The 22,548-nt window shown below is 40.4% G+C and overlaps 1 protein-coding gene across 3 annotated transcripts in view; it reads right to left on the reverse strand.

The window, feature by feature from the left end:
- The window catches only part of TMEM185A (transmembrane protein 185A), a 43,135-nt gene extending 21,101 nt beyond the window's left edge, over positions 1-22,034 (reverse strand). The window contains exon 1 of one of the 3 annotated variants that reach the window (XM_073228013.1): positions 21,866-22,032. In XM_073228013.1, the coding sequence (XP_073084114.1) occupies positions 21,866-21,903 (38 nt within the window). In that variant the 5' untranslated portion in view covers positions 21,904-22,032. Of the gene's footprint in view, positions 1-21,865 lie in introns of all 3 variants that reach the window. The other 2 variants (XM_017668391.3, XM_017668393.3) reach the window with 2 other exon arrangements.
- Positions 22,035-22,548: the final 514 nt, after the last annotated feature.

Here is a 22,548-nt window from a genome sequence, read left to right on the forward strand (position 1 = left end):
GATCAAGAAAATTAGTAAACCTATATATAACCAGAGTGAACAGGAAAAAAAATAGTTGACACAAATTATATTAGGAATGCAAGCAGGGACTTCACTACAAATCCTAAAAACACTACAGGGATTATGAACAACTTTACACAAATAAATTTCTTGAAAGACAGACATTACCAAAGCTCACTCAAGAAGAAATACATACTTTCATATCTCTATACCTACTTAAGAAACTGAAATTGTAGTTAAAATCCTTCTCACAAAGAAAATGTCAGGCCCTGACAAAAATCTACCAAACACATAAGGAAGACATAGCACCAATTTTCACAAACTCTGGCAGAAAAAGATGAGGGGAGAAAATCCCGATCTATTTTACGAGGCCAGCATTGTCCTGATATGAAAACCTGACCAAGAAAAAATATATAAATCAATATCCTTCATGACACAGATGCAAAAAACTCTAAGAAAAATAACCAAATTGAATCTAGCAATATATAAAAAGAATATTACATTAAGGCCAACTGTAATTAAACTAGGATTGCAAGCTTGGCTTAACATTTGAAATCAACTAAAATAACCCACTGTATTAATAGAATGAAAAAGAAAAACCATAACAGTATCTCAATAGTTCCAGAAAAAGCATTTGACATAACACAACCCCAGTGAAAATCCCAGCAGGCTCTTTTGTAGAAACTGTAAAACCTATATGAAAATGCAAAGGACCTGGAATGGGCAAAACAATTGTGACAAAAAATAAAGTTGGAGAACCTACGTTACATGCTTTTAAGGCTTACTTATAAACCTACAATAATCAAGATAATGTGGTATTTTTAGCACAAGGAGACACACAGAGAACAGAATGTAGTTCAAAGACAGATCCATCCAAGCACGGTCAGTTAATTTTTGATAAATGTGCCAAGGCGATTCAATCAAGATTGTGTTCCAACAAATGGTGCTACAACAACTGGATAGATGGGAAAATGCACCTAAACGTAACCTCACTGCATATACAAAAATTTACATGAAGTGGATCACAGACCTAGATGTTATTGCCAAAACTACAGAACATCTAGAAAGCACAGGGGAAAAAATGCTTGTCACCCAGGGTTTGTCAAAGATTTCCTAGATAGGATACAAAATTGGACCTCCTCAAAATTGAAAACTCTTCCTCTCTGAATGACACAATTTAAAAAATGAAAAGCCAAGCCACGAAAAGAGAGAACATATTCTGAAAACATATATCTGACAAAGTACCTGTATCCACTACGTATAAAGGACTTTTATAACTAAAAAATAAGAAATGATCCAATTTAAAATGGCAAAAGAAACCCCAGGCACTTCATCAAATAAGTTGCACAAGAGGCAAACAAGCACATGAAAAGATACTCCATATTTTCAGACATTAAGAAAATGCAAATTAAAACAATACTGAGGTAAAACTACATACCCTGATGGCTAAAATTAACATGATCAACTACAACAATTGTGGCTAAGGATATGGAAGAACTGGAACCCCCATATATTGCTGGTGGGAATGCAAAAGAGTACAGTCACTTTATAAAACACTTCACTTTGGCACTTTCTTACAAAGTTTAGTATATACTTACTCCACGGCCCAGCAACTACATGCCTAGGTATTTACTCAAGAAAAAAGGAAAATGTATGTATACGTACAAAGATTTGTATTTCAATGTTCGATGCATGTTTATTTATAATAGCCACTGGAAACAACCCAAATGTCCATAAACTGGTGAATGGTTAAGATCCATGTGGTATATCCATTCAATAGAATACTAATCAGCAGTAAAAAGGAACAAACTAGGTATGCATATAACAACAAGGATGAACTTCAAATAACACTATACTAAGTAAAATAACTCAGACTGAAAACACAACATACTATACGATTCCATTTATTTGACATTCCGGAAAAGGCAGAAGTATAGATACAGAAAACAGATCAGTGTGGTTACCAGTGGCTGTGCTGGGGGAAAGCTTACTACAAAGGGACACATGGGAGTTTTTTTGATTGACTGACCTGTTCTATATCTGTATCTTTGGGTGGTGGTTACACAAGGATATAGATTCATGAAAACTCATAGGACTGCACACTAAAACAGGCTAAATTTTATTGTATGTAAAATATACTTCAACAAACCTGGTATATCTATTGATCTATCTATACATACACACAACCATATCAACAGCTAATATTTACTGGATGTTTTCGGCATGCCAGGTACCATGCTGTTTCTCATGCATTATCTCACATAAGTCTCACAGCAACCCCATGAAAGAGGCACTTTCATGATTCCCATTTTACAGATGAGGAGTAAAGGCTTACTTGCTAAATAATTTGTCCAAGCAGCCAGCAGCTCACAGAGTTGGAATTCAAACTAAGAACTATTTGGCTCCAAAGTCCTTTTTATTGAGTACCATACAATACTGACTATACTGATAATTTAACACTCTTGGAAAACCATATGGATAGATATACACTGAGAATAAACAGTGATGTCCAGCAGGGAAGATTAAGGAAAGTCTTTACACCCTTTTGCTTATGACTGAATTCTTTTGCAAGATGCATGAACTGCTTTATTATAGGAAACAACGTAAGAAACTTCAATTGGAAAAAAGGGGGGAGGTTGTAAGGAGATGGGAACTACAAAATTCAACTCAGACGCCAACTTCCAAGTGGGAAGATTATCAGATTTGGAGAGGCTGCTAACTAGAAAAAATATATATACATATTTATATAGTCTTTTTGTGTCATAATATTACCATCTATAAAATCAGGGTAATATGTATCACATAAGGTGGCTGTGAATATAAGATAATGAATTTTAAAAAGTGTTTTATGTAAAGCACTAAATTAGTGGTTCTCAAAATTTTTTGTAGGACTCCTTTTCTCTCTGAAAAATTACTGAGGACTCCAAAGAGCTTTGTTTTTATGGGTTATACCTATTGTTATTTACTGTATCAAATTTTAAAACTTATTTTTAAAATACTTTTAATTCATTAAAAATAATAAACACTATATATTAACCTAATTTTAATTTAAAAACTGCTTTCCAATATTGTTTTTAGTTTTGCAAATTTTTTAACTGTCTGACTTCATAGAAGACACCTCAATACAATATCTGTACCTGCATTCATTCTGTTGTAATCAATGTTGTTTTGGTTCAAGCATATGAAGAAAATCTGGCCTTACAGAGATATGTAGTTAGAAAAGAAAAACAGGAGAATTTTAATAGCTTTTACAGACAATGGTGGATATTCTTCTTTGATAGGACACCAACACTCAACAAGTGGTAGCTTCTTGAAGGTTAACTATGATGTGGAATCTGAGGCCCTATCAATGAATTTTTGGTCATCTGTTACATTAAAATCCATTGGTCTCTCTTGCGCTTTGAATGAATCTTTTATCACTGCATGATTATAATACCATGTAGGTCAGCTGGAAAATATTATTTCACTGAGCAATGAAGATCTTTCAAATGTTGACCCATTTCAGTATACAATAGCAAAAAAAATCACATTAGTTATTGTCATAATCTACTTCATCAGAAATAGTTTAAGTGTTGGGAGGCTATCAAGCTTACAGTTGTGGATACAACTTTTCAAAAATTCTGATCTCTTGAAAGCTCAAATTTTACCATTTGCAAAAAACACCATCAGTTGTTTTCCTTGAAGTTACAGGTTTACTTGTGTTTTTGAGAAAATGTCTGCCAAATACCCTGATACAAATAGCCACAGTCTTGTCGGTTAGTTGTCCTTCTAGGTAAAAGTGGTGTTCCATGAAAAAAGCAGCTTGCAATTCAGGTACAGAAGTGCTTTTCCTGGAGTCAACCACTGTACTTCTCTATACAGCAGATGGCCTGTATGCATTCTTCCTATTTTGTCACACAGAATATTAAAACAAATGTGTATTCAAGGGTCAAGATTTAATGAGACTGTTATTTTTTTCTGCTTTATCAAGGACATTCTAAAGTGAAGCTGGCTTTTTTATTTTGTAACTGCAGGCACATTATGGTGAAGAAGCCAATGACTACCAGCACAGTTTCATGTCACTAGCTTGATTTGTGCTCAGGTGCCAGCAGTTCACCCAACACTGCTTTTGTACCATCACTGCAAATGTCAACCCAGAGAAAGAGGTAAAGAGCATCTTAGTATTATTATGAAAATAGTTGTGACCTTGATGACCCCTGGAAAGGTTCTCAAGGCCACCCAGGGTTCTGTGAAAAATGGTTTGATAACCGCTGCACTGGATTAGACACATCTTAGTTATGACTATTAATGTTCAAAAACAAAGAGAGGCCTTTACAAGCTGCTACAATGAAAAAGCTACCAGTGACAGAGGCCAACATATGAATGGCTTCATGCATAGACACTGGAGAAGTAAAGCTTGAAGGAAGTTCACAAGCTAATAGAAATGGAGTGATCACCCTCAAGAGAGAAAGTTACCAGCTGAGACCACTTTTTGCCTTTGAAAGCACAGGGGGGTATTGCAAAATCCAGGAAATCAGAATCAATTTATCAACCAAAACCCATGGCTTACACGTATCATTACCAGAAACAATGGACCTGAAAACAGACAGAATATTCAAAAGAATTAAGTAGACTGGAACACTAACAAATGCAAGGACCATAATAAACATAGTATTCAAAGGTAAATTAAACGATACGTAGAGGTAAAATTTTTCTAAAGGAGTTTCAAATAAAAAAATAAATGAGGTGGGGGAAAGTAAACCTTGTAGGTTGACTTCATTATCTTCCTTAAGAGTGTTTTCTTATTTAATAGAAGAAAAGAGTAGTGGATATAATGAAAATAGAAGTACCAAAATGTTTATAATGTTGGGGAAGTGATTACTTAACAATTTTTGACATAATTTAAAGGGAAATTAAGAGTTCTGGGTCTATTACATGAAGAATGAAAAACAGAAACAAGATGAACTTACTAGAAGAAAAATAATAGTACAAAAATACAATTCTGAAGTTAAATATTGGGGTTAAAAAATATAAATAGATGAAATGTCCTTGTATTAGTTTTCTACTGCTGCCATACAAAATTACCACCAACCAAGTGGCTTAGAAAGCACAAACTTATTATCTTCACAGTTTTGGACATCAAAAGTCTGAAATGGGTCTTACTGGGCTAAAGTTAAGCTGTCACCAGGGCTGTGATCCTTCTGGAGGCTATAGGAAAGACTGTTTCTCTGTTTTACTATCTTGTGGCTTCCTTGGCTCATGGCCCCTTGCTCCAGTTTAAAAGCCAGCATTGGGGAGTTCAGTCCTCCTCACATGCACTCAACTCTGACAACTTCTTCTGCCTTCTTGCACATTTAAGACCTGTCACAGGTCAGCCACAATAATTGCCCTATTTTCAGATCAGCTGATTAGCAACCTTAATTCCACTTTAATTAGCTACTTGCACTACTTGCAACCAATGTCAAAAGACAAACAAACTACAAGAAAGGAGATGGCAAAGGTTTATCATGCCTGGGTAAGGACAAGAGAAGCAGTTTATTAGTACAGTACCTTGATAAATTAGATTTCAAAGCAAAATTTATTAAAATACTAAAATGACTAATAAGGAAAATCTAAATAATAAAAACTTAACATGGCCACAGAACATGGAAATAATCTGACATTTACTTTTTTTTCAACTTTCTTTTAAGAACATGCAGAGACATTTTCATTGTGGGCTTCTACATGCTACTATTAAATCATGACAGATAAAGCAGACAAAGTTCCTAAGGAAACGACAGAAATGAACAGCAGAGTAGATGAAAATAGCATGGTTCTACTGAGAGAACTAAGCAACGGGACAAAAAGTTATGCTTTCGTTACATGCACACGGATTTTTCCAGAGGGGAACGAAAGATTAGGGACACTAATACACAATACACACCAATCTAATTTAAAATTTTAAACACCGCGTGCCTGCAATGTGTGGGATATATAAAGATGAGAAAGAAACAGTCACTGTCCTGAAGGTGCTTAAAGGCTAAGAGGAACGACAGGAATGGTCAACTGGGACATGGAAGATTAATTTCCATGGGACAGTTGTGAGGGAAGGTGGGATTAAGGCAGTAGATTGGGGCACGGAATTCCAGACAAAGGGGATAAGATTTCTTAAAATATGAGACAGTTTTTTATATCCCAGGAGACTAGAATACATAGAGTATATTCTGTAAATCTTGGAGTATAGTGCGCTGGGGAGACACTGCACTGGAGCGTCACTGGCAGAAAGGAGAAAAGGCACTGGAGGACATAAGGGAAAATTAGGTCAGGGTAAGAAGGCAGAAGGATTTGAATATCCAGGAAAAGCCCTTGGAATTTACTGATAGGCAATAGGGAGCCACGGAAGAGTTTTCTGAGCAAAAGAGTGGCAGAAGGTAGAGAAGAGTGTTTAAGGTAGATTGTAAATGGTAGAGAGTAGAGGCAGAAATTCTACACAATTCATAATAAACTGTTCAAAGAGACTGAAAATTGCCTAACCATACAGACATTTAGCATTATTCACTTGATAACCAGCGTAGCAGAGTTTAAGGGTTTATTTGTGCAACTTTGAGCCGCAGGTTCTTCATGAGCGAAATGCAGATACTACTACTTCTACCAGGCAGTGCTGAAGTAAAGGTTAAATAATCTACTGGAAGCACTTACTGCAGAGCTCAGTGCTCAGCAGGTTGACACTTAATAAATGTTAGTTTATTTCCTTAAATAATGACTAAATCAAGGATGAAACAGAATACTATTACAGAGTATTTTAAATACCACTAAAATACAATGGAAACATCAAAACAGCTGGGCTACTGCCAAAGCAAAACTCAGAGAAATGTATCCACTCCAAAAGTGTAAATCAAAGCAAAAAAGAAAAGAAAACAAGAGGCAGAAGGAACACTCTTGAACTGAGCTTCTAAGAAATTCTGGGGAGGGGGGAGGGACTCAAAAGAGCCAAAATATCAAAATAATAAAACTAAAATAAATATAGATACAAAAACAGAATTCATAAGTAATATTAACAGCTGGTTCTTTGAAAAAAAATGAGCAAACTACAAAATTGTTTGTAAAAACCAAATAAAGAGAAATAGAACAAATTAAAATAAAAAATTTTAAAGGATGTAATTTATACACATTTTTAAGTGAGGAAAGAAGGAATAATACCTCAACTGTACCAGTACATCTGAGAGTCAAGTAAAAAAAAGATGATTTAATATCATATAGGAAATTCTAACCCTGATTGACAAGAAGAGAATATGATGCAGCAATAAAACAGTGATAAGAGCATTTATTTTTTGAAAAAGTCACAGTCAAACCCTAAGCTATGTTGAGCTACTTTTCAAGAAGCATTCAGACCAGAATCCAAATAAAAAACAGACTTTGCTCAATTCTCCACAAACCAGCAAACGGAGGTTCCACTGGACATTCTGGTATCAAACACTATTTCCTAAATTTCACTTTTCCAATTATACCTTTAAAGTGGATTTATTCCACTCTCATCTCAACCTGTAATGCCAGTTGTCTTGCCAATGGGTTTCAAGCCCTGGGCAAGTTCACTATGGATTGATTCAATGAGACCGAGGAATGACAATGGAACTTTCTTGGGGTGAAAGGGTTATACCCAACTTTATTTCCACAGTGGCAGGTCAATCACTAGAATCCTGTCCACTCAGAGCGAGTCTGCATGCAGCAAGCCGGTCTCTGCCTTCTGGGCCCCTCTGCCGCCGCAGCCATCTCAGTCTCTGTCCTCGGCGCTGCCACCCCTCTGTCTCTGCTCTCCTGCAGCCATTCAGCTGTACAGCCATGTCACCATGTTGCACAGAGCACTGGGCAGAGCTCTTTATATACATCAATAACAACATGTTGCCCACACACGTGTAGTGAGCAAGTCAACCAGGGCCAGGTGAGAACCCTGGCCACAGGAACCTTCACTTTATCCACACAAGTACACAATCACTAAGTAGTATCACATGGGCCAAACTACACAGCTAGTATTCTCTCTGAAATGTATGGGAGCTCCTTGGGGCTTGAACTCCCTCTCTCCACTTTTCGGGGAAGGAAAGGGATTTAGGGAGGGAGGGAATATACCTAGGTGTGGGGAAGTTGGAGTTCCTATGGCCAGGATCCTCACTGATCTTAAACCACTTGATGATGTAACTGGCCTGTTGCTAGGCTACTGCTTCCACACCCATAGGCAATAAGCTATTATTGCACTATATAGAGAGCTAGACCCAGTGCTCTGGGTGGAGGCAGAGACGCTAGTGCTGGACCTACCACCGGGAGGACAAGCCAGGTAATAAACCTCTTCACCACAAGAACATTCTACTGTCATTTCTTTGGTCACACTGTATCCATAGAGAACTTACCCGAGGCTGAAATCCATCGGCAAGACACTAGGTCAGAAATGACTCTGTGAATATAGAAGTTCTAGTGTCTAGTTTTCTGCATATCAAAAGAATACACTAGACTCTTTCTAGACCCATCAGTTTTCTCCAGTGAATGCTGCTGGCTTAACTGGAGCAGAAACATATGTATGCACACACACACACACACACACACGCTCATGCTCTGAGTGACATATCTCTGTGGGTGCCTCCCTGTCTACAACTTCAGAGAAATGTTCCAATTGACAAACTGCTAACTGATACTCTCCCAAACTGCTGACACCTCTTATACTAGCAGAACCTTACTGACAAAATTTCAAGTCTTTTAGTGGTGATTTTAAATGGTTTTATTAACGTGAAGAATGTTTAAGAGCATCCAACGAGTAGATATAAGAGAGCACAAAAACTAAATAAAGCCAAATCACTCTCAAGGACTGGAAAGAGCCTAGGCCTACAGGAAGCTTGCTGTCTACCAGCTGTGCAATGGGAATGGGTCACACTCTTGCTACACCTGTCTCCTGACATCAGGTTGCTCATATATCCATCCATTAAGATAAGGGATGTGAAAGCCTTGTGTAAATGATCAATTTTACCTATTTTAGCTACTATTAATATTACAAAAGAGAAAAGTTGTAACAATCTCACTTTTAAAAAATGAATATAGTCTTATTATTTTAACTGAAAATGAAAACAATACAGATAAACCTTAAGAGTTCTCTATGCCCTACCCCGATCCCAACACTCCTTCCTATTTCCTTGAAGTCTTGTTTCAGTTTTGTGACAATACTCCTAATTCTTAAAAAGAAAATGCTTTTATGTATATGCATTTATCTATTGGAAATATAAAATATTGCCATTTTGCATTTCACAAATTGTGCATAATCTCTGCATCACTTTGTAGCTTGCTTTTTTCTCCCACTCCAGTCTATGTTTTTAAGATTTATCCATGTACATAGATACTTGTGAGTTAATTCATCCCTTTGGATGTGAATTTAACTGGAGAAAAATTCCCTTGTACTCTTGAGGCCCTCCCCTTGGCAATATTTTGTCATACTTATGGGGTAAAATTGGTAACTTTTTGTTGTTTTTATTTCCAACTAATAATAAGGTTGGTCATTTTTCCAAAGTTTTTTAGCCATTTAAATTTTGTCTTCTGGAAAAGAGTCTTTTGATATACTGGGAAACTCAAGTTTTGTTTTATTATATATTTTTTCCTTTCCACTGATTGATTGAATAAGGTATCATTGATATACACTCTAATGAAGGTTTCCCATGAAAAACAATGTGGTTACTACACTCACCCATACTATTGACTCCCCACCCATACCCCACTGCAGTCACTCCATCAGCATAGTAAAATACCAGAGTCACTACTTGTTTTCTCTGTGCTACACTCTCTTCCCTGTGACCAACCAAACACCATGTGTGTGCCAATCATAATACCGCTCAATCCCCTTCTCCTTTCCTCCCCACCCTCCCTCTCCCACCCCTACCCTTTGGTAACCGCTAGTCCCTCAATGGAGTCTGTGAGTCTACTGCTGTTTTGTTCCTTCAGTTTTGCTTCATTGTTATACTACACAAATGAGGGAAATCATTCAGTACTTGTCTTTATCTGCCTGGCTTATTTCACTGAGCATAATATCTCCAGCTCCATCCATGTTGTTGCAAATGGTAGGATTTGTTTCTTTCTTATGGCTGAATAGTATTCCATTGTGTATATGTACCACTATGTACCACCTCTTCTTTATCCATTCATCTACTGATGGACACTTAGGTTGCTTCCAATTCTTGCCTATTGTAAATGGTGCTGCAATAAACATAGGGGTGCATATATCTTTTTGAAACTGGGCTCCTGCATTCTTAGGGTAAATTACTAGGAGTGGAATTCCTGGATCAAATGGTATTTCTATTTTTAGTTTTTGAGGAACCTCCATATTGCTTTCCACAATGGCTGAACTAGTTTACATTCTCACCAGCAGTGTAGGAGGGTTTGCCTTTCTCAACATCCTCACCAGCATTTGTTTTTCCTAGTCTTTTGGATGTTGGCCATCCTAACTGGTGTGAGGTGATTTCTCATTGTGGTATTAATTTGCATTTCCCCGATAATTAGCGATGTGTAGCATCTTTTCATGTGCCTGTTGGCCATCTAAATTTCTTCTTTGGAGAATTGTCTGTTCATATCCTCAGCCCATTTTTTAATAGGGTTATTTTCTTTTTGGGTGTTGAGGCATGTGAGTCCTTTATATATTTTGGATGTTAACCCCTTGTTGGATATGTCATTTACAATATATTCTCCCATACTGTAAGATGCCTTTTTGTTCTACTGATGGTGCCCTTTGCTGTACAAAAGTTTTTAGCTTGATGTAGCACCATTTGTTCATTTTTGCTTGTTTCCCTTGCCCAAGGAGATGGATTCAGGAAAAAGTTGCTCATGCTTATATTCAGATGTTTGCCTATGTTGTCTTCTAAGAGTTTTATGGTTTCATCACTTACATTCAGATCTTTGATCCATTTCAAGTTTATTTTGTATATGGGGTTAGACAATAATCCAGTTTCATTCTCTTGCATGTAGCTGTCCAGTTTTGCCAACGCCAGTTGTTGAAGAGGCTGTCATTTCCCCATTGTATATCCATGGCTACTTTATCATATATTAATTGACCATAAATGCTTGGGTTAATATCTGAACTCTCTATTCTGTTCCACTGGTCTGTGGCTCTGTTCTTGTGCCACTACCAAATTGTCTTGATTACTGTGACTTTGTAGTAGAGCTTGAAGTCAGGGAGCATAATCCCCCCAGCTTTACTCTTCCTGCTCAGAATTGCTTTGGCTATTCAGGGTCTTTTGTAGTTACTTACGAATTTTGGAATTATTTGTTGTAGTTCATTGAAGAATGCATTTGGTATTTTGATAGGGATTGCATCAACTGTAGATTGCTTTAGGCAGGATGGCCATTTTGACGATATTAATTCTTCCTATCCATGAGCATGGGATGTATTTCCATTTATTGGAGTCTTCTTTAATTTCTCTCATGAGTGTCTTGTAGTTTCCAGGGTGTATGTGTTTCACTTTCATCATTAGGTTTATTCCTGGGCATTTTATTCTTATTGACGCAATTGTGAATGGAATTGTTTTCCTGATTTCTCTTTCTGCTAGTTCATCATTAGTGTATAGGAATGCAACAGATTTCTGTGTATTAATTTTGTATCCTGCAACTTTGCTGACTTCTGATATTAGTTCTAGTGGATTTGGAGTGGATTCTTTAGGGTTTTTTATGTACAATATCATATCATCTACAAACAAGGACAGTTTAACTTCTTCCTTACCAATCTGGATGCCTTTTATTTCTTTGTGTTGTCTGATTGCCATGGCTAGGACCTCCAGAACCATGTTCAATACAAGTGGGGAGAGTGGGCATCCCTGTCTTGTTCCCGATCTTAGGGGTAAAGCTTTCAGTTTCTCACCATTAAGTATGATGTTGGCTGTGGGTTTGTCATATATGGCCTTTATTATGTTGAGGTACTTGCCCTCTATACCCATTTTGTTTAGAGTTTTTATCATGAATGGATGTTGAATTTTGCCAAATGTTTTTTCAGCACCTATGGAGATGATCATGTGGTTTTTGTCCTTCTCTTTGTTGATGTGTTGGATGATATTCATGTCTTTTCAAATATTGTATCATCCTTGCATCTCTGCAATAAATCCTACTTGATCATGATGGCTGATCTTTTTGATGTATTTTTTAATTCATTTTGCTAATATTTTGTTGAGTATTTTTGCATCTATGTTCATCAGGGATATTGGCTTGTAATTTTCTTTTTTTGTGATGTCTTTGCCTGGTTTTGGTATTAGAGTGATGCTGGCCTCATAAATGAGTTTGGAAGTATTCCCTCCTCTTCCACTTTTTGGAGAACTTTAAGGCGGATGGGTATTAGGTCTTCACTAAATGTTTGATAACAATCAGTGGTGAAACCATCTTGTTCAGGAGTTTTGTTCTTAGGTAGTTTTTTGATTACCAGTTCAATTTCCTTGCTGGTAATTGATCTGTTCAGATTTTCTGTTTCTTCCTGGGTCAGCCTTGGAAGGTTGTATTTTTCTAGAAAGTTTTCCATTTCTTCTAGGTTATCCAGTTTGTTAGCATATTCTTTATTAATTCTTTGTATTTCTGTAGTGTCCATAGTGACTTTTCCTTTCTCATTTCTGATTCTGTTTATGTGTGTAGACTCTCTTTTATTCTTGATAAGTCTGGCTAGGGGTTTATCTATCTTGTTTATTTTCTCAAAGAACCAGCTCCTGCTTTCATTGATTCTTTCTACTGTTTTATTCTTCTTGATTTTATTTATTTCTGCTCTAATCTTTATTATGTCCCTCCTTCTACTGACTTTGGGCCTCATTTGTTCTTCTTTTTCTAGTTTCGTTAATTGTGAGTTTAGACTGTTCATAGGGGATTGTTCTTCTTTCCTGAGGTAGGCCTGTATTGCAATACACTTGCCTCTTAGCACAGCCTTCGCTACATCCCGCAGATTTTGCAGTGCTGAGTTATTGTCATTTGTCTCCATATATTGCTTGATTTCTATTTTTATTTGGTCATTGATCCATTGATTATTTAGGAACTTGTTGTTAAGCATCCATGTGTTTGTGGGCTTTTATATTTTCTTTCTGTACTTTATTTCTAGTTTCATACTTTTGTGGTCTGAGAAGCTGGTCGGTACAATTTCAATCTTTTGGAATTTAATGAGGCTCTTTCTGTGGCCTAGTATATGATCAATTCTCAAAAAAATGTTCCATGTGCACTTGAGAAGAATGTGTATCCTGTTGCTTTTCGGTGGAGTGTTCTGTAGATGTCTGTCACGTCCATCTGTTCTAATGTGTTTTTCAGTGCCTCAGTCTCCTTACTTATTTTTCTGTCTGTTTGATCTGTCCCTTGGAGTGAATGGTGTGTTGAAGTCTCCTAAAATGAATACACTGCATTCTATTTCCCCCTTTAATTCTGTTAGTATTTGTTTCACATATGTAGGTGCTCCTGTGTTGGGTGCATATATATTTATAATAGTTATATCCTCTTGTTGGAATGACCCCTTGATCATTATGTAATGTCCTTATCTCTTGTGACTTTCTTTGTTTTGAAGTCTATTTTGTCTGTTACAAGTAGTGCAACACCTGCTTTTTTCTCCCTATTAGTTGCATGAAATATCTTTTTCCATCCCTTTACTTTCAGTCTGTGTATGTCTTTGGGTTTGAAGTGAGTCTCTTGTAGGCAGCATATAGATGGTCTTTTTTTTTTTTAGAGGGCATCTCTCATATTTATTGGTCAAATGGTTGTTAACAACAATAAAATTCTGTATAGGGGGGTCAATGCTCAATGCACAATCATTAATCCATCTCAAGCCTAATTCTCATCAGTCTCCAATCTTCTGAAGCATAACGAACAAGTTCTTACATAGTGAACGAATTCTTACATAGTGAATAAGTTCTTACATGGTGAACAGTACAAGGGCATTCATCACAGAAACTTTTGGTTTTGATCACGCATTATGAACTATAAACAATCAGGTCAAATATGAATATTTGTTTGATTTTTATACTTGATTTATATGTGGATCCCACATTTCTCTCTTTATTATTATTATTTTTATTTTTAATAAAATGCTGAAGTGGTAGGTAGATGCAAGAAAAAGATAGAAAACATAGTTTAGTGTTGTAAGAGAGCAATTGTAGATGATCAGGTGTGTGTCTGTAGACTATAATCTGAGCTAGACAAGGGCAATAAAACATCCACGGGTGCAGAAGCTTTCTCTCAAAACAGGGGGGGGGGGTGAGGTTCTAAGCTTCACCACTGTTGTTCCCCGATTTCTCACCTGATGGCCCCCCTGCGACTGTGCCTGTCTTAGGTTGTTCCTCCGGGTCTTCTTTTTTTTATCCATTCAGTAACTCTTATGTCTTTTGATTGGTGCATTCAGACCATTTACATTTAGTGTGATTATCAATAGGTATGTGCTTATTGCCACTGCAAGCTTTAGATTTCTGGTTACCAAAGGTTCAAGGGTAACTTCCTTACTATCTAGCAGTCTAATTTAACTCACTTAGTATGTTATTACAAACACAATCTAAAGGTTCTTTTTTTTCCCCTCATTTTTCTTCCTCCTCCATTCTTTGTACATTAGGCATCATATTCTGTACTCTTTCTCTATCCCTTGACTGACTTTGGGGGTAGCTGATTTTATTTTGCATCTGCTTAGTAATTAATTGTTCTACTTTGCTGTGGTTTTATTCCCCTGGTGACAGCTATTTAGCCTTAGGAACACTTCCATCTATAGCAGTCCCTCCAAAATGTACTTTAGAGATGGTTTGGGGGAGGTAAATTCTCTCAGCTTCTGCTAATCTAGAAATTGTTTAATCCCTCCTTCAAATTTAAATGATAATCTTGCTGGACAGAGTATTCTTGGTTCGAGACTCTTCTGCTTCACTGCATAAAATATATCATGCCACTCCCTTCTGGCCTGTAAGGTTTCTGTTGAGAAGTCTGATGATAGCCTGATGGGTTTCCTTTGTAGATGATATTTTTTCTCTCTCTGGCTGCTTTTAAAAGTCTGTCTTATCCTTGATCTTTGCCATTTTAATTATTATATGTCTTATATGTCTTGGAGTTGTCTTCCTTGGGTCCCTTTTGTTGGGAGATCTGTGCACCTCCATGGCCTGAGAGACTAGCTCCTTCCCCAGATTGGGGAAGTTTTCAGCAATTAACTCCTCAAAGACACTTTCTATCCCTTTTTCTTTCTCCTCTTCTTCTTCTGGTACTCCTGTAATGCGAATATTGTTCCATTTGGATCGGTCACAGTTCTCTCGATATTCTTTCATTCCTAGACATCCTTTTTTCTCTCTGTGCCTCAGCTTCTTTGTATTCCTCTTCTCTAATTTCTATTCCATTTACTGTCTCCTCTACTTCATCTAATCTGCTTTTAAATCCTTTCATTGTATGTTTCATTTCAGATACGGAATTCTTCAACATCTGTATGTCATTCCTGAGTTCCTCCCTGAGTTCTCGAATATTTTTCTGTAGCTCCATGACCATGTTTATGATTTTTATTTTGAAATCACTTTCAGGAATATTGATGAGTTCAGTTTCACTTGGCCCTCTTTCTGGTGTTTGTGAGATTTTGGTTTGAACAAGGTTTCTTTGACATTTCATATTTACAGGTGGTGCTCTCTAGTGCCCACAGGCTGTACTCTCTGGTGCTGCTCAGCCCCTGGAGCGATGTCGGGGGTTGCATGCAAGTGGTGCTCGTGCCTTGAGGGAGGGAAGAGCTGCTTCCTGCTTCCTAGCTGCTGTGTCTGTCTCCACTGCCAGAACCAGGTGACCAAGCACACAGGTGTAAACCTCTATGATTTGTGTTTGTGGCTGCCATAGGTGGGGATTCCCTCTGGCTGGCCTAAGGCCAGTGAAGCGGCTGCCAGTTTGCAAGTTTGTGCCAGCTGGCTGGGAGGCCTGCTGCATATCGTGGTTAGGGGCCTTGGAAAGCTGAGCGGCCAGCCAGGGGGATAGAGCACCTGAAGCTCCTGAAAGTTCCCAACCTACTGGGCAGAGTGCAACTGGACAATTTTTTCCACCTGTCTTTTCTCCTGAGCAGCAAGCTCTGTGCAATCCTTGCCCCTTTAGCAGCCCTCTTACTGTTAGGAAGTCAGTCTCAGACTGCCTGCCTTTCTTTTATCCCAGAGCAGCCAGATGTGGATCCCTGTTTCCACAAGCAGCTGGAATCTCAGTCTCTCCAAGTGTTCCACCTGTCTTAGCTTTCCAACCCCACTAATCTCCAGAGCATGATACAATGTAGGTTCGTGCTCCCAGAGATCTCGAGGGCTGGGTATTCAGCAGTCGTAGGCCTCCATCCCCTCTCCGCTCCATTTCTCTTCTTTCTGCCAGTGAGCTTGGGTGGGGGAAGGGCTTGGGTCCCACTGGATCACGGCTTTGGTGCATTACCCTGTTCTGTAAGGTCTGTTCTTTTCTCCAGGTGGATGCAGTCTGGCACAGCCTTCTTCCGTGCTGCTCTTTCAAGATTAGTTGTGTTAACTATATTTTTGTATTATATGTGGTTTTGGGAGGAGACCTCTGTCTCACCTCTCATGCTGCCATCTGTGGCAACCTCATTTAGCAACCATTTTTCTATTAGGTTATAGCTGACAAAGTGCAAATCAGCAATTATAAAGTCTATTTCAAGAGTTTAGTTCAAGGCTTTCATCTTAAATTGTAGTCACTATGATCAGGCAGGCAATTAGAAACTCCAAGCATGACATTCAGATGTTTAACTCCCGGAGTCCTAGGAAACCATCTGAAACTCCTCCAACCCACTGTCTCTCATGGTACATGTCTACTTGTACTGAACATCTACCTGTTCAGCACATTTATTGAATGTCTCAACATCCTGGCCTTCAAAGAACTCACAGCCAAGAAAAGCATGTGTGTAATTATCAAGTAATGGGAATGATATTTTTAAAACCAGAAATTATGCATTCAAATGAGGCTTGTCTTCTTTTAACAGTCCCCGTGGGAGGCAGTACACTAATTCCACTTCATTGCTCAAACCATCTATGGAGCTTTCCTCCTGGAAGCACCTTGAGAGCCCACAATCTGTTCTTTTGAATATCCTCAGTGGTGCCAAATCTTCACCAAAAGTGGACTTGATTTTTGGCAATGGCCAAAAGTGAGTCAGAGCCAAGTTTAGTGAATAAGATGTGTGATCAAATGAGGGGCACCATTTTGGTTAAAAAATAATATATAATTATTTTTTAATTATGAGACAGATTTCCTTATATGACATAATCTGACGCCAAAGGAAATTTCAGATGAGTAACAAAGGTGTATGAGCAATGGAATAGGTATATGTATGTTTTTTTTTTGTGTGTGTGTGTGTGTATACAGTGACATATATATATATATATATATATATATATATATATATATGTCTTCCCTGAGTAACTTCTTGGAAGGATAATACTCATTTGGATGTCTAAGCTCAGATATAAGGTTTGCTTTGTTTAATCAAAACTCATAAATAGAAGGCCCCTCTGGATACTGGACCTACTGCATCATGGGGGGGTTGTCACTAAATTAGCAAAGTAGCATGGCATGCAGGAAAAGAAGGAGATGGACTGGCATTACAATCGTGACTTGGTTCCTTGCTGCCTGTGCAACTTCAGTAAAGTCACAAGCTCTTTATGAGACTGCAAAACAAGGCTGATATCTAACTCGCAGGTTACTGTAAAGATTCAAGATAATGCATACAAAGCACCTGGCACATGGTAGGTGCCCTGTAAGCACAGCTATTATTAATGATAACCTCAGTTTAATCAAGAGACTTTACTATAGGTGGTTTGAGATGACAGAATGACAGATAAACAGACATTTGGGTGGTAAGTGGTTCATTAAGAGTACTGACATACACTCGTGATGGATCTGGAGTATGCTTTTTAAAAAACAATATGTAAACATTATTTGCAGTAATTGTTACCGCCATAAGAAGTATCTTTAAATCACATGACATGGGTCCCTTGCCATGCTCCCACCACACTGACCTTTCACCACTGTCTGAACATACCAGGGCCCCCCATGACCCCATGCCTTTGCATACCTCATCTCTTCTAAGATGCCTTTCCTGTCCTCAGTCTGACAAACCCTATGATTATATCCTTCAACAACCAGGTATGGAACCTTCCCTGCATGCTCTAGTCAGAATTAGTGGCTCTGCCCCTTGTGTTCCCACAGCACTGGGTTCCTGTCTCTGGAATGCCTCATCCTGTGCTGAACTTTGATTTCTCTTCCCATTTCTGCCTCTTCTGCTTGGTTTGAGCATTTATTTTTGTACTTAAGAGCACCTAGCAGATCTCTTGGCACACAGCAGGACTCAGGAGATATTTAATGAATACTTTTCAAATGATGGTTAAAGGCCAGGTAGCTGCCTTTTGTTAACAGTTACCAGCAACCACATTCATTTTTCCTGACTTAAATAAAAGACAAGATAACTCACATAGACTCCAGAATGGCTTTAGAAGTTGCAGCATATGAAAGTTTCTAAATGCTACTGACCTCCTCAGTTCTCCATGCGCATATCACAGAAGCCCCAGAACAGCATTCCTCAGCCTTTGTCCCAGGCCCAGCTGCCTGTGGGAAGCACCACACTCTACCAGGACCTCACTGTGGATAACTCAGAAGGCCTAGAAAAGTTCTCACAGCCTTCAAGCACTGCCTAGCTACCAAGCTGAGGGCCGTCTCTGAGCCAGCAACTCCACAAAGGTGGCAGAAAATCCCAAGGCTCTGGGTATGGGCAGAGTGCTGGCTTAATGCCACCTACTCCCAGATTCCCACCTCCAAGGAACCTCAGAATCAGTCTACCAATTCTGTATATTTCTAATAGTTTGCCTAGTCAATGAACTGGGCTCCCTAGCTGTTAGGAACCCTCAGGCATTCCGGGAAGGACTTGGTGGGTCAGGTGGTCTGTTTCAGCAAGTCTTAACCTATGCAAATTAAAAGAAGTTCTTGATCAAACAGTTCTGTGTCAGATGGAAACAGGCAGAGGTTCAGACGGCAGCCATGTGTATCTGAGTCTTAACACATGCGAATCACTTTGTGTCACTGCTGTTTTCCAGAGCCTTGGTAACAGAGCAGTGTGTTCAATCTCACCAAGATCAAAAGGTTGGAAAAGAGATCTGGCCCATGCCTTGGGACCCACCAAACCATGATAGTGACTATTTCTATGACACACAAAATCTGCAAAGTAAAGGCAGTAATGCTCTGACTTAGTGTCATGGTCTTTCCCATCTCTCCAATGGCACAGCTGAATTCTGAAGGAAAGAAGAGGATGAGAGCAAAGAGAACCAGGCTGTGGACCACCAGGAAAGCAGTGATTGACTGAAGCAGTTCTAGATTTCTCTTATAGGCTCTGGAGAATCACTCATTAAACAAATATTTATTGAGCCAGGTATGCAGGATATCATAATGAAGACAGTCATGGCACAGGCCCCATGGAGCTTATAGTTTAGTAGGGGAGACAGGTATTAATTCAACTAAGCACACAAATATAAGGGTACAAATAAGTGCTATGATAGAGGAGTAAAGCATGCTACAGAGATTGCACAAACAGGAACCAGGGGACCTGGTCACGGAAATCAGAAAAGCTTCGATCAGCAAATGACAAGTGAGCTGAGATCTCAAGGATAAATAAAAGTTAACTAGATCTGGGGAGAGGACAAGAGAGGAGAGGGAAACATTCCTGGCAAAGAGTGTGTGCCAAGGTTTTGGGGTAGGAGGGAGATGTTAACTGGCTCTGAATTAGAGGCAGGGAGCAAGGCAGTGGCACCAACTTTTGAGGCCCTGGCACAAGGTATCTTCCTGTCTGCACCCTTCAGTTTGCTCTCTAGCTGTTTGGGAGGCCCTCCTCAACACGGAACAAGACTAAAGAACAATGTTAAAAACTAGGTGTGCCCACAAGACATGACACACCACCAACTAAAAAAGTAGACTTGGCAATATTCCCCAGCCATTGTCTTAGCAGTCACCATTGTAAGGTAATATTGCTCACTCCCACTGACTCAATGCTGCCTCAGGAAAATGGCACCCTATAAAAAGATTTCAATACTGTTGATACCTACATTGATGATTACTATAAATCTGTTTAGAGGCTAGTATCTCACTGTGATTTTCATATACCAATTCTGGGGGGAAAGCAGCTCCAGGAAAAATGGTTAAGGATGTTATCGGTGCAGCACTATTGTGCTTTAGCAAGTCTTCACCAGTTACATCACTCAAGGAAGTTTTTTTGGGGCTTCTGAATTATCTGTCACCTTGCAAAATAGTTCTGAACTTTCATTTTGTAAAGCAGTTTGCAATCCATCATTAATTTGGCTTCCCTACCACTATGATTTGAGTATGAGCTGAGAGATGATACTCATTCTACAGATAAAACAGACAACTGAGTGGCCCAAGGACACAAAACAACTCAGCTTTTACTTATCTTTTTCATCACCCTTACCCAACAACAGACACATAATGCTGTCCAACTCTAATACCAACCCTGCTAGCCTGGTGACCCCCTAGGAGCTGCAGTGGAAGGCACTCCAGTTAGTTCTCCCTTACCTGCTCTCAACAATCTCCTCTAGGCAGAATGCCATCAGAGGTAACAATGATAATGACTGCACTGTGATCGAGACTTTGGGACTCCGGACTAGAACATGAACTCAAGAGGAATAAAAGCACCTACAAAGACACAATGGCTAGTAGCTTTAAATGTCATTGTCCCTAAGGAGACTGCACTCCCCCCCACACACACACTCTCTCTCTCTCTCCTCTAAGACTTCCTTTAGTCCCCCACAAGAACCTAGATAATGGTCTCCACTGGGCTTCCATAGTACCAATACTGCACAGTGCTGTAAACCATCTATTTATGCCCTTCTCCACCCCCAAGCTGGGTTCTCCCAGCATCTGAAGTACCTGGCATAGGACCTAGCATATAAAAGGTTTATTGAGTGCCCAGCTTCTCACCAGCAAGTAAGGGAAAGATGTATTCCCCTATTTGAGTAGCACACTTCAGAGATCAATTAGGCCAACTCCTTATTTCTCAGATGAGCAGACAATCACCCAGTTACATATGGCCTGGTCTCCAATCCAGATCTTTTGGCTCAGTTTAGTTCCATAAACATTTTATAAGGGCCTACTAAGTGTCAGACTTGGTGGGAGGTGCTGGGGATAATGAGATGAGCAGGAGATGGTCTGTGCTTCAGGGTGCTCACAGCCTCGGGGAGGGAATAGAGTCACAGAACACCTGGACAACTGCAGATGCGTGATTCCTCAGCCAGTGTTCTCTCCACACTGTCCACTGGATATTCCCCATCTGGGAAATAGGACAGCAATATCTACTTCCCGCAAATAAAAGACGGATGAGAAAACGCGTATGGAAAATTGTCATGTTCACCCCCAAAGGCATTATGTAAGGTATTGCCATACCCTGACACCGGCTCCAAGAATTCAACAATGTTTCCGTTATAAGTTCGACAAAGACGCATAAAAGCGAGTGACAGGCAGACAACCAAGGAAAATCTGAGAGGAACTGAAGGGAACAGCTGGGGTGGGAGGTAGCGGTTTGGGTTCAAGAGAACTGGCCCTGCCGGCGAGCAGGTGGGGGTTGGGCGGAGGTAGCGCAGCGGGGTGCGGGAAGAGACCACGGAAAGAGGGAAGTTGGGACCGCTAGGAGTGGGGGCAGGCGGCCAGGAACGGGGTTCCGTCGGGGCAGGGCAGGGCTCCGTCCGGCGCTCTAGATGGCGCGGCGGGCTGGGGGGCTGAAGGCGCCGGGGCGCGAGGAGGAGGAGGAGGGCCGGGGCCAGGGCCGGGGACCAGCTGCTTTCCTGGAGCGCCGCTTGCCCCGCAGGCAGGCTCGGGACAGACGCCCGGGGCCGCAGCATCGCGCCCGCGGCGCCAGCCCTGAGCCGAGCCGGTGTCGCCTCACCTCGGGTTGAAGTCCTGGAAGAGGCCCCTCAGGTTCATGGCGGAAAGCTTCACCGCTGCCTCCCCCTCCCCCCGCCCTCCGCGCCGCGCAGCCTGCGCGTTACAGCGGGTTCATGGTGCCCGCGCCGGCCGCTTCCCCGCCGCCGCCGCCGCCGCCGCCCGAGAAACCTGAGCCGCCGCGGCTCGCCCCTCCTTTCGGGCTTCCGTACGCCAGCCGCGCATGCGTCTCGAGTCCCGCCCCCGGCTCTGGGAAGCTCCGTGGACTGCGCGTGACGCTACCCTCCCGGCTCGCTGCGCCCGCAGGTCCCCGCCCTAGGTCTCCGCGCGGCCGACGGCGGAGGCGGCGGGGGGCAGAGAATCTGGGGAGCCACGAAGAGCCAGGGCTGACATACGGGGGCGCTGACTCCGTGCAGGCCTGCGGGGATGGAGCGAGCCGCCCAGGAGTCCCGCGGGGAGGTCTTCGCAGACACCTGGCACCTTGGCCCGCGCTGCCTTCCGGAGATTTCTTCTAGCAAGCCCTGAGCCTCGGGACGTAGTGGCCACGGGTCACACGTTGCATATTGTAGATTTCATCCCAGATTTCTCCTTTCAGATCTGTTGGTGACTCCAAACCCTATGCCTCAACTTCTCCTCCAAGGCCCAATACAGCACCTAAAGATGTGCTGGCTGTCCCAAACTCAGCTT

Source organism: Manis javanica, chromosome X (assembly GCF_040802235.1).
Source record: "Manis javanica isolate MJ-LG chromosome X, MJ_LKY, whole genome shotgun sequence".
In the NCBI taxonomy this organism is placed as follows: domain Eukaryota; kingdom Metazoa; phylum Chordata; class Mammalia; order Pholidota; family Manidae; genus Manis; species Manis javanica.